This window comes from Bos indicus x Bos taurus, chromosome 2 (assembly GCF_003369695.1).
Source record: "Bos indicus x Bos taurus breed Angus x Brahman F1 hybrid chromosome 2, Bos_hybrid_MaternalHap_v2.0, whole genome shotgun sequence".
Lineage (NCBI taxonomy): Eukaryota > Metazoa > Chordata > Mammalia > Artiodactyla > Bovidae > Bos > Bos indicus x Bos taurus.
The window spans coordinates 112,505,562-112,518,314 of record NC_040077.1 but is presented as its reverse complement, the minus strand read 5'-3'; the positions used below and the strand labels follow the sequence as shown (position 1 = coordinate 112,518,314).

General features: G+C 35.6%; 1 protein-coding gene across 2 annotated transcripts in view; it reads left to right on the top strand.

The window, feature by feature from the left end:
* The window catches only part of CUL3 (cullin 3), a 112,714-nt gene that overhangs the window by 77,580 nt on the left and 22,381 nt on the right, over positions 1-12,753 (top strand). For both annotated transcript variants that reach the window (XM_027514801.1, XM_027514810.1), the window contains 6 exons: positions 410-524; positions 3,230-3,458; positions 7,391-7,536; positions 8,284-8,460; positions 9,839-10,009; positions 10,623-10,730. In XM_027514801.1, the coding sequence (XP_027370602.1) occupies positions 410-524; positions 3,230-3,458; positions 7,391-7,536; positions 8,284-8,460; positions 9,839-10,009; positions 10,623-10,730 (946 nt within the window). The remainder of the gene's footprint in view (positions 1-409; positions 525-3,229; positions 3,459-7,390; positions 7,537-8,283; positions 8,461-9,838; positions 10,010-10,622; positions 10,731-12,753) is intronic.

The window sequence follows — 12,753 nt, the reverse complement described above, 5'->3', positions numbered from 1 at the left end:
ATCTTTTTTATTTTTTGTGTATTTTTTAATGCTGACATTTTGTTCTTTTTTCTGTTTGATAACATGTTTGTCTGTCTTTTTTTGAAGGGGCTTTTGGTTAGCATTTATTTTTAATGTATGTGAAGAAAAAAATGTCGAACATAGTCTAAAATGACTGAGAACTTGTACCCGTTTTGTTAAGTCATATTCTAAGTTACAACAGCATGAGGACAACTCGAGATAAATAACTGTACAGTGTGCTTTCCAATTAAAATTGTTCTAAATCCTCATGTTATAAATCGGTTGCTTATGGGAAATTGAGCACTTTCGTTAAAGTTGTTCTGAAAGTCTTTCTCGCTACTTCTGTTGCATGTTTCACGTGAATCTTTAATGTGTTTTTACTATCAAGTGGTTTAACTTCTTTTGACAGAGGCGCAATAAGAAATGCTTGCCAGATGTTAATGATATTAGGTCTCGAAGGACGATCAGTCTATGAAGAAGATTTTGAGGCTCCTTTTTTGGAAATGTCTGCAGAGTTTTTTCAGGTAATCAGTTATAAGATACAAATATCTTATGTATTTATTTGTATAAGATATAAATACATACTTTTAAGATGTTCTTAAGATTACCAAATATAGTTACTAATTTAAACACTTTGACCTTTATGTCCTGAGGCCCATTGGGGAAAAGAATGCAAATTTTATACCCTTCAGCACACCAACCCTACATGCTCACATTCCAGTGAAGGAGCTTATTGGAAATAAATCGAAGAGGTTGGACTTAGACATATGATTTTTTTAAATTTATTTTTAAATTGAAGGATAATTGCTTTATAGGATTTCATTGTTTTATGATTTTTTGAAATTATATGCATTTTCCTAATGGTCCAGTGGTTGGGACTTTGCCTTCCAGTGCAGGGATGTGGGTTCAGTCACTGGTCAGGCAGCTGATATCCCACGTGCCTCTCTGCCAAAAAACAAAATGTAAAACAGAAACAGTGTTGTAACGAATTTAATTAAATCTTTAAAAATGGTCTCCATCAAAAAGAAAAATCTTTAACAAATTTTATGTTTATATGTTTCTAAAACATAGAAACTAAGGAATAACCTTAAGTTTTATAATATTTATATGTTACTGTAATTTGCCATAAATTCACAGGCAGTACATCACCAATGAAGTCTCATTATTCAGGCTTTTGGTAATTTACTAGTAAATATAGATAAGATAATAGGTATGATCCCGTAGTGCATCTATATGTCTTAAAAGCTATTGATGAGGAAATTATAAGATACAAATTTGCAGCTGTATCTACAACCCCAAACCAACTGAATGGCCAAAAGTAAGGATAAACTAGTACTGATTTGTAATGAAATAACAATGACTGAGTACTGTGACAGACAAGACAGTCTTTATAGAGTCATGGTAATTGGGCATTCTTCCTGAAAGCCTCAACCATCTGAGCAGTTTATAGTAGGAGCTTTGTAGTACTGCTAAAGTAGACTCAGTTAAAACTTTACTATTCAATTTCAGTAATAAACTTTTTAAAAATAAGCAGAAAGTTACAATTACTCTACAGTAGGTCATTTTTAAGAGCCGTTCAGATCAGTTGCTCAGTCGTGTCCGACTCTGCGACCTCATGAACCGTAGCACACTAGGCTTCCCTGTCCGTCACCAACTCCCGGAGTTACCCCAACTCATGTGCATCGAGTCGGTGATGCCATCCAGCCATCTCATCCTCAGTCGTCCCCTTCTCCTGCTGCTGCCGCCAAGTCACTTCAGTCGTGTCTGACTCTGTGTGACCCCAGAGACAGCAGCCCACCAGGCTCCCCCTCCCTGGGATTCTCCAGGCATTGCTACTGCTAAGTCACTTCAGTCATGTCCGACTCTGTGCGACCCCATAGACAGCAGCCTACCAGGCTCCCCTGTCCCTGGGATTCTCCAGGCAAGAATGCTGGAGTGGGTTGCCATTTCCTTCTCCAATGCATGAAAGTGAAAAGTGAAAGTGAAGTCACTCAGTCGTGTCCGACTCTTTGCAACCCCATGGATTGCAGCCCACCAGGCTCCTCTGTCCATGGGATTTTCCAGGCAAGAGTACTGGAGTGGGGTGCCATTGCCTTCTCCATCTCCAGGCATTGGGTGTATATAAATGTGGGACTCCTGAAATTTTGCTGTCACTTACCAGTAAAGAAACAAACGAACGTACTTGCACACTGCCGCCCACATCACCCTACCACCACCCCCGCCACGGTTTTTAAAAATCAGTTTGTAACCTATCAGGAAGATTTTTATGGCCTGTACTGGTAAGCCTGAACCATGCTTTATGAAATGCTAATTTTATGATGTAGGAAACTATTTTCTAATAACGCAACAACTAGTTCTGGATATTTTTTACAGTGTTTTTACATTTGCGTTTGTTTTAATTTCTTTCATTACAGTGTAGAAATAAAGTAGAAAATTGTCAGGTTTCCAAAATATATTACAGTGATATATATATTAATGTAATAGTGAAGTGGTTGTCTCACCATGATTTTTGTTTGGTGTGATAATGTGTATCACACCATTATCACACACACCTAAAAACTTAAATTATTTCAAACTACTTTTTATTAAGAGAATGGAAAATACTATTACATTTGTATATCATTTATATTAATATGTCTAACATTATATAATTTTTAGATATATTTGTTAATTTTATTATGAGGTTAAAGTCAGGGTCAGCATTTAAAACTTACTGAGATTTCTCTGTAAGACTGGTGTTAGCAGACAAGATTGATAGTTATTGAAAAGCTCTTTCTCAGACTTTATATATATTCCTTTGAGAGTGGGAGTAGGGTGGCAGGAGGACTTTAGTAACTACCAGTATGGCAGCAAAACTATGATAAATCGGATGAATCTTTTTAGGCATAATTTTACATTAAAACAAATAATTTTTCACTCTCACTTGAAGTCAGATGCTTCATTGTGTAGTTTCAACTTTTACTGGCATATGCTTACTTTTTCTGCTATTCGGAATACACTGGCAAAGTTTGAAAAATGCTGCTTAAGGATAATGTATTAATTTAGTTGTATGTAATGCTTTAAAGGATATGCTGATGCTAGGAGTATTTATAGACAGTATATAAAATGTTAATAGCGCTTGGGATATTTAGTTTGGTTTATGAGAAACACTGTAGAAACCGAGTTGAAAGCAGAAGCACATTTTGCTGCTTTGTTTAAAAAAGAAAAAAATCATGCTTTTTGTTTGCAGATGGAAAGCCAGAAATTTCTAGCAGAAAACAGTGCTTCAGTATATATAAAGAAAGTAGAAGCTAGAATTAATGAAGAAATAGAACGAGTGATGCACTGCCTTGACAAATCAACTGAAGAGCCGATTGTAAAGGTGGTTGAGAGGGAACTCATTTCCAAGCACATGAAAACTATAGTAGAAATGGAGAATTCGGGACTAGTACATATGTTGAAAAATGGCAAGACAGAAGGTAAGTGTTAGCAATTGAAAAACAATTAAATTCTTGTAGGTCTGCCAGGTTCTCGTTTTTTTTTTTTTTTCTATTGAAGATTATGAATATCAGTTTTCAAGAAGTCATGATGTTTGATCACTTTATCACTGTTGGTACTTTGATAGGATTTTACAGTAAAGCTTTACACTTAATAAGGTTTCTAGATGTTGCTAGTGAATTGAATAGCTGATTTTTTCTTTCATCTTCAGTCTCCTCACTTTGTGTTTTTCTTAACCCAGAAGATAAAGCCTAATGATGTTGATGAGGCTGGTGAGCTCCTGACCTGCTCCTGTACTTTATTTTTTTATGCCAGGGCATTTAGAGTCTTTTTTTCATCCACACTCTCCACAGTCTGAAGTTCCAGTCTTAAATTTTTGTATGCATTCCTTTGGGGAGTTGGTTGTGATAAGGGTACCAAAAATGCAAAAATTTGTGTGTCTTCCATGTTGACATGTTTAGATGAACTCTTAAGTTATAGACTGAACAAGGAGAAAGGAGTATTGCTTACAAGTAAACATTTTGGAGATAACTAACATTTACTCTTTTTTTGACTATTTACCTTATTTTCCTGAAGTGATAGGGAATACCCTGGGACAAATTACAAAGAACAGTTATGTTGTCCTCATTCTTAATTTCTGAAGCTTCGCATTAAAACTGGAACTTGCTAAGTCACTGATACAGTAATAAAAGGGTAGTGCTAATGATCAAGAATCTGCCTGCCAGTGCAGGGGACACAAGAGATGTGGGTTCAGTCCCTGCGTCAGGGAAGATCCCATGGACAGAGGAGCCTTGTGGACTGTCTGTGGGGTTGCAAAGAGTCGGGCATGACTGAGCAGACGAGCACATAGAGCACATGGTATTAAAAAGTAAATCTGGTGCTGGGTGAAGTCTTAGCAACATTATAGCCACGTACTTATAAAAGAAATACATACTGCCTATGACCTATGACCCTACCTTGACTTCCTAGGTAGGGAGTGAAACAATTTTTTAAGTTAATAATTTAAAAGACAGGAAGACGTAAGAGAAGGGAAAAGAAAGATAGTAGGAAGAGAGGTTGTTCCATTCTTCTTCTAGTGGAATCTTTGCCTTGTATTTTCAGATGATTATGTTTCTATATATGTTTTAACTTCCAGAAAAGTTGCATGTAAATTTGTTGTCTTTATTAAGCTAGAGAAAGTTACTTTTTAAAAACACTCCGATAAAGCTTTTTTGTAAAAGCAAAACAAAAATCATTTTTAAGGATATTTTCCAAAATAAGCTACTCCTGGATGCCCATTGTCTTAAGTCAGGGATTGGCAAAATTTTTTTCTAAAAGGAGAGAGAATAAATAGTTTAGGGGTGTGGACCATACAGTAAACTACCCATCTCTGCTATAATAGAAAGTAGGTATAGACAATAACATAAATGAATAAACTTGTATTCTTATAAAATTTTGATTTTTATTTTTCAACCATTTAAAATGTGAAAAGCATTCTTATTTTGTGAACTGTTTAGTAACAAGCAGTGGCCTATACTTGTTCCATGGGCTATAGTTTGATGACCCCAATCTTAATGATCTCTGGCAGATGAGGACTTTATGAAAAGCAATTTTCCTTACTTAAACAGAATGAGAATCAATTTTCTAATGTATTGTTTAGTTACTGAGTTAATGCTTTCTTATTCATGTTTGGTGGGGGTGGCTAAGAGTTGGGAGATTAAATGTGCTTGAAGATTAAGAGGCTAGGAAATGTTTGATGGAGAGATGATTGAGCACACCTGAATTATAGTATCTGTAGCCTGCATGGAGACTTGTGTTAAAGGCATTAAGTATATCTAACACGTGGCAACTGCTTAATAAGCACCTAAATGGTGGAGTATCAGAATAGCCACTTACCATAGTTTCTGTTTAGTGCTTAATGTTCTCAGCAAGTAAGCAGCTTTCTGTGATGCTAAATTAAATTTAAAAATCATGGCTTCAGTTTTCCTGGCTTTCCACTAGAAACCTAATTGCAAAATGTCTTAATTATGCTAGGACCTGCTCTTGAACAATATGTCAAGAATATGTCAGAGATGCAACTTCACCATTATGAAGCCAAATGTCTTATAGATCAGAAAGTGAAAGTGTTTTCCCACCATGAGTAGAGGATTAGTTGGATTGATCATGAAATGCATATGGCACTATGAAATTAAGTTCACATAGTATCATTTTATTGTTTCAGTGTAAACAAATAATATTTAATTGCTTGCCAAATAATTTTTCTTCTCTTTCACTTTCTCCACTATGCCATCCATTTATTTACAGTGGATTACATATAATGAAATTTTATTAGTTTATATACAGTTAAATATACAACATATAAACAGAACTATAATAGCATAGGAATAAAGAATACAAAATTGGAAACTGTTTTGTTAGAGGTATTTGATAACAAAAGCTTACTGTAGTACATATCCATAAATTTCTGTTGCATTTGTAATATTTATTTTTAACATGGGCCAACTTGGTTATAATTTATACCAAATGTGAGATACTATAAGATTTGCTCTGTGTGGATTATTTTGGACATACATTGTTGATGAGAATACTTTGTCCAAAAACTTTTGAAAGTCATTTTGAAAGTCATTTCAAAAAAAGTTTGTCCAAAAACTTTTGAAAGTCATTGAAACAAATTTTGAAGCCCTTTTTATAAAAGTTGCATCCATGTATTTTTAGGATCTAAATTGCTCTTATAAATACAGACAAGGTGGGCAAATTACAGCCTGTCAGATCTGGCCCACTACCAGTTAGGCTGGAAAAAAAGTCAAAAGAGTAATATTTCATTACATATGAAAATTATATAAGTTTTAGATCTCAGTGTCTATAAATCAAGTTTCATTGAAGTACAGTCATGACCATTCATTTATGTATTAGCCATGGCTTCTTTCTGGCTACAATGGCAACATTGAGTAGTTGGAACAAAAACCATATGATCCATGGTTTAAAACATTTACTGTCTGATGCTTTACAGAAAACAGCCCCTGATCTAGAAGGTGCTGTTCTAACTCCATTTTTAAAAGTTCTCAGTTATAAAACCTTTTTTTATATCATTGTAAAGTTTTGACATTGTATTCTTCCAGTAAGTTCTTATTTCAGAGATACATTAGACATACAGGAAAGCAGTATCTCAACTCCACCTTTTATTTCTGTAAAAGGCAGTCTAGAATTTTCATTCTAAATAAAAACAATGTAGTGAGATACGCCAGTTTTTCAAATACAGATATTGGCTTAGATCACCTCCTAAAAAATACCAGGGATTGCTCCGAGGAAAATACTAAAACATAGGAGTTTATACTGTAAGTTTCACATGAATTTTACCATGATGTGTAATGAAATTTATTTCTTGCCACTATTGGCATTGAACTTTTGAGATAGACATGCTTCAAAAATACCTGTAAGACTTTTCTTGGTTTTTAAAGTTCCTTTTTTTACATTAACTGTCAGTTAAACCACATTTATTTTTTTAATTGGACATACCAAATTTAAAGTTATTCTTTTGATAGTTGTTTTGTTGTATTACTAGTTTCTAAATTAGAATTATATTGGATAAATTACATAGGAACCCAAAAGTTCAGTTTTCCTTTTTTGTGACTTTGTTTCTTATGCTATTTGGACATCTCTTCCATGCAAACCAAAACTTGCCACAACCGTTTATTGATGCTTAGTATCTCATCTGTATGATGTATTTTGTAAGTTGCAATAATAATCATTAACTAGTTTTCCCCCATCCCAGCCCCATTTTGCTGCAATTTTGTTTTTTAGTAGTTTTTTTATGGGGTCATCAAATTATCATAATGGAGCTTCTTTAAATATCACAAATCAGCATGAACAGATATTCAGTTTTTTTTTTCTTAATCTTTAATGTAGCCAATTTGTGTGTTCATTCTGATTGCAGACCTTGCTTGCATGTACAAGTTATTTAGTCGTGTGCCAAATGGTTTGAAAACGATGTGTGAGTGTATGAGTTCCTATTTAAGGGAACAAGGTAAAGCCCTTGTTTCTGAGGAAGGAGAAGGAAAGAATCCGGTAGACTATATCCAGGTAAGTAAATACAGAAGATTCTCTTTATCATAAAGTAATTTTGTCGTGCTAAAAAGATCACTTTTACAAAGTGATGTAGTATGTATTTTGACTGAATTGTTCCAGTGGTAGGTTAATATGTGTAATTATCGTAAATATTTCAGGAATTTTGGAAAGTACGTATGTTTATATCAGGGAGCCAAACTCAGCCACTTCTTTTTATGTATTAGCTTATCTGATGAAGACCTTATTTAAATAGTGTCAAGAATGAAAGTTTGTTCTTCTTTGTATGCCTTAGTGTTTATATACCCTCATGTGTTAGAAAAAATAACTGTTTTAGTGACTTTTTGTTTCAAGATATTTTGCTTTCAAACAGTATTATGAATATATTATGCTCTCAAATTTTTCATGTTTTAGTATCAACAGTCAGCTTTCTCTGTGTGTATTTTTAAAGCTGATTTTCTTAGGCTCACCCATTCAGTCAAGATAGAGGAAGGTAGGGAGAAACGGTGAAACGGATCTTTGTTTCACCTTCAGTAGAGTAATACATAAATGGAAGATAGAATACTTCTCTCACCACTGATGTTTTTAATACAGGCTTTTAGATACAGGCTCGAAAATAACAACGTAGAATCTGTAAATTTAACACTGAGTGCACACATTTATTACTAGCGAAGTCAAAGGTAAATGTGTAGTTACACATGTGGTGTTTATCGAACATATATTAACATGTATCCTAAATTTCTTTCTTCTTTTTTTATTTGGAAGGGCTTGTTGGATCTGAAGAGTAGGTTTGATCGCTTCCTCCAGGAATCGTTCAATAACGACAGGCTCTTTAAACAGACTATTGCGGGTGACTTTGAGTATTTTCTCAACCTCAACTCCAGGTCCCCTGAATACCTCTCATTATTTATTGATGATAAGCTGAAAAAGGGAGTCAAAGGGGTAAGTGTTAAAGCATTTGAAAGTACATTGTTTTATTTGTAGATGTAACATTAGGAAATAAAACATAATTTAGACAATTTTGTATATATAAAGTCTTTTGCTATGCTTGGGCTTCCTTGATGGCTCAGAAAGTAAAGAATCTGCCTCCAATGTGGAATACCCGGGCTCGATTCCTGGGTTGGGAAGATCCTCTGGAGAAGGGAATGGCAGTCTACTCTAGTGTTCTTGTATGGAGAATTCCATGGACAGAGGAACCTGGCAGGCTACAGTCCATGGTATTGCAAAGAGTTGGACAGCACTGAGCGACTGACACTTTGACTTTTCACTTTTGCTATGCTTAAATGTGCACTGTGATATTTGAAAGGCTTGTTTTAAGTGCTTGAAGTGGTCAGAAGTGCTTTGACATTTCACTTAATGTGTCATTGGCGTCAGAAACAACCACACAGCCATAAACTTTTAGATTGTGAGGGTTATATATAAGTGATAATAAGAAACTAGAAAACAGGTATACATTGCACATAGAATATTGCTTACTCTTATCTGGTTCTGGAGGTTATCTATCCAGTAGTACTTGAGTGTCAAGAATTTGAAGACCTAGTCTAGAATAAGTATCAGAAAATACTTTGATAGCATATATGGCAGCTCAATTTCAAGTGTTTATAATGTATCTGGGATCTTGGAAGTGCACTATAGCACAGAAAATCAAAATAAACAGATTGGGATTATGTGTAAATTGGTCTTGCTGACTTCATCTTGGGATTTGTGAGACATAAGGGCAAAGCAGCAAGTAGGTAGTAATAACAGAAACGAGGAATATTACCATGGACACCGAATAGAAGAGACACATCTAAATAGTCTTCCGTAATTTTTAATATAAACTGAATACAACCTGCCACAGTATCATCTTGCCCTTGTTTAAAAGATTAGGGGCAAGAGGCCTTTTTGCTTTGGGAAATATAACATATTGTTATGCTTCTGTTTGAACAATTTAGATTTTGAATGAGCTCATATAAAAATAACTGTCTTTTGGCCAATATGTTTTACAGTACAAGGGCACTGTAAAATTCTCTTATGTGATTAAAATTTCATTTCAGCTATTCTCAGTCATCCTCCAGCCATGTATCAGCCTCTCCCTTTCAGAGTTAGCCCACTGGGGAGTGGAGTGCCATTCCAACTTCTGATTCGTGTTGCACTGGTTCAGAATGTAAGAACCGAGCTGTAGGAAGTGGGCCATATTGTCTCATGTTAGATCTCTTTTCTGACATGGTCAACCAGATATTTATGTTTGTTATTAATGTTGTTTTAAAACTGAACTGTGATACTGTTTTTGTAGAATTAAAGCTATGTAATTGTTAATTGTCTTCTAATTGATTTGCAGCTAACAGAACAAGAAGTAGAAACAATATTGGATAAGGCAATGGTCCTTTTTAGGTTTATGCAAGAAAAAGATGTATTTGAACGTTATTATAAGCAACACTTGGCAAGGAGACTTCTTACAAATAAAAGTGTTTCTGATGACTCTGAAAAAAATATGATTTCTAAGTTAAAGGTAAGGTGTATTTAGGATGGAATGGAGTGCCCTTAACTAATGTTTATCACATAATTGAGCACCAACAAACAAGTAATTGGGAAATAATTGATTTAAAATATTTGTTTCTGTAAATGAACAAAGCTAGATTTTGAGGGACCTGTGGTTTTTTTGTTTTGTTTTTTAAAGAGAAAGTTGTATTGCGATTTGTTCAAGTTCTGGGACGTTCACAGTGTACTGAAATTTCTCTTGGTGAGGCAGATACATTTATGGCGATCTGGGGGAGGATCAGTACAAGGAAAGCAGTAAGTGGAATATGACATACACTTCTGTTTCACACAGTGTGATCCACAGGCCACCTGTACACATATCACCTGATATGGGTGTTTCTTGTTAAAAACACAGAGTTCTGGGCCCTACCTTCAGTTGGCTTTATGAAAATCTCAGAGTCTGGAAATTTGCGTTTTAAAATAAAATTCTTAGGTTATTAATCCCACTAAAGTTGGTGCCTACAGGCATAGAACAACTATTATTAGAAAGATTCAGAAAGGATGACAGTAACATGGAAGAGGTTGTATGTTTCCTTATAACAGAATCCATCATTTGTTTGTGTATGTTTGTGTTTTTCTTCTAGACTGAATGTGGATGTCAATTCACATCAAAACTGGAAGGAATGTTTAGGGATATGAGCATCTCAAACACAACTATGGATGAGTTCAGGCAACATCTACAGGCTACTGGGGTGAGACTCTTCATTAATTTCTACTTATGTAAATGTTTTTTATATATAGTCTTTTGTAATAGGCATTTTCATCCATTTAGATAACTGAATTGCTGGTGTCATTTCTTTAAATGTCATTAGAGACAACATATGTATTTGTGAGTGCTTTAAAAATTATTTCACCCATACAACCTGTTTTTCTAACTTTTCTATTCTTAAAATATATTCTCTTATTCTTAAACAACTTAGTTTATCCTCCCTACTTGAAGGAATGCACTGAATATTTAATAAATAGAGTTATGTTATAACCATTTACAGATTATGGAAACAATACCAGGCTTAGGCAAACTTCTTGTTGCTTAATCGCTCAGTCGTGTCTGACTCTTTGTGACCCTGTGGATTCTAGCCAGCCAGGCTCCTCTGTCCACGGGATTTTCTCAGGCAAGAATACTGGCTGCTAAGTCACTTAAGTTGTGTCCGACTCTGTGCGACCCCATAGACGGCAGCCCACCAGGCTCCCCCGTCCCTGGGATTCTCCAGGCAAGAACACTGGAGTGGGTTGCCATTTCCTTCTCCAATGCATGAAAGTGAAAAGTGAAAGTGAAGTCGCTCAGTTGTGTCCGACTCTTAGCGACCCCATGGACTGCAGCCCACCAGGCTCCTCCGTCCATGGGATTTTCCAGGCAAGAGTGCTGGAGGGGGCTGCCATTGCCTTCTCCAAAGAATACTGGGGTGGGTTGCTATTTCCTTCTCCCGGGGATCTTCCTGACCCAGAGATTGAACCTGCATCTCCTGCATTGGCAGGCGGATTCTTTACTGCTGAGCCTCCAAGGAAGCTCCCTAGGCAAGCTTATTGAGTTTTAATACTTTTTCTTTACCCTAGGATGGTATTGTCTTATAATTGTTACCTGAGCTTCTTGTACCTCATTATTCTTATTCATGTGAAAGATTAGGATAAATGGGCCTGACATCCTCAGAGTTGGTAAAGGGTGAGCTGAGAATAGCAATGCTGATGCTGGTGTGTTGTAAGTGTGCTTTTGTATTGTGATTGCCAGAAGTTCAGTGAGCTGCAACTTACAGTAAGACTTTGGAGTCCAGTGAAGTTTTTGAGAAGATTTCAGTAGGGTATGATGAAGTTCAGAATTTTCTCTTTTTTGTTAAACTGTTTTTCAACTCTGCATTCACCTTAAGGTTTTGTTTTTTTGTTTGTTTGTTTGTTTTATTTTGTTTTGTTTGTTTTAAGTGTCCAAGTACCTTTTCTATGATAGTTGAAGGTCTTTTGATTGAAAAATTGCCATCTTTATTTACTGTTGACCATTCTTTGGAGATCAGTTCTGGGTGTTCATTGAAAGGACTGATGTTGAAGCTGAAACTCCAATACTTCGGCCACCTGATGCAAAGAGCTGACTCATTTGAAAAGACCCTGATGCTGGGAAAGATTGAGGGCAGGAGGAGAAGGGGATAACAGAGGATGAGACGGTTGGTGGCATCACTGACTCAGTGGACATGGGTTTGGGTAGACTCCAGGAGTTGGTGATGGACAGGGAGGCCTCGTGTGCTGCAGTCCATGGGGTCACAAAGAGTCTGACATGACTGAGCGACTGAACTGAACTGATTCTTTTGCACTGGGATTGTTCAACACGATCATTTCATCAGATTCTGTTTTCTGTTTTCTTTCTGTGAAGTTTGTGCATTTTCTCTTCTTTCATTTTGACTGTTCAGATACATCCTGCACTTTATGGTGGAATATTTTTTTTATAATTGTTAACCCATTAAGTAGAGTACTTGTCGAGATGCTCAGAGTTATATATCTGCTGATCTTGTTGCATCTTCCACTTTGTAGAGCCATTATTTGCGTACAATTCCTGGCTATTTTGTAATTGTTTATACAATAAGCATCTTAAGCTTTAAGTCTCCTAAACCTTTATTTTCATTAGAAAGATTTGATGAAAAGTGACAGAGAAAAACAAATCTTGAACTTTGTGAAATCTTGGAGCCCTTTTAAAACATCACCAATCCTCAGATATTTCTGTTACTATCTTAA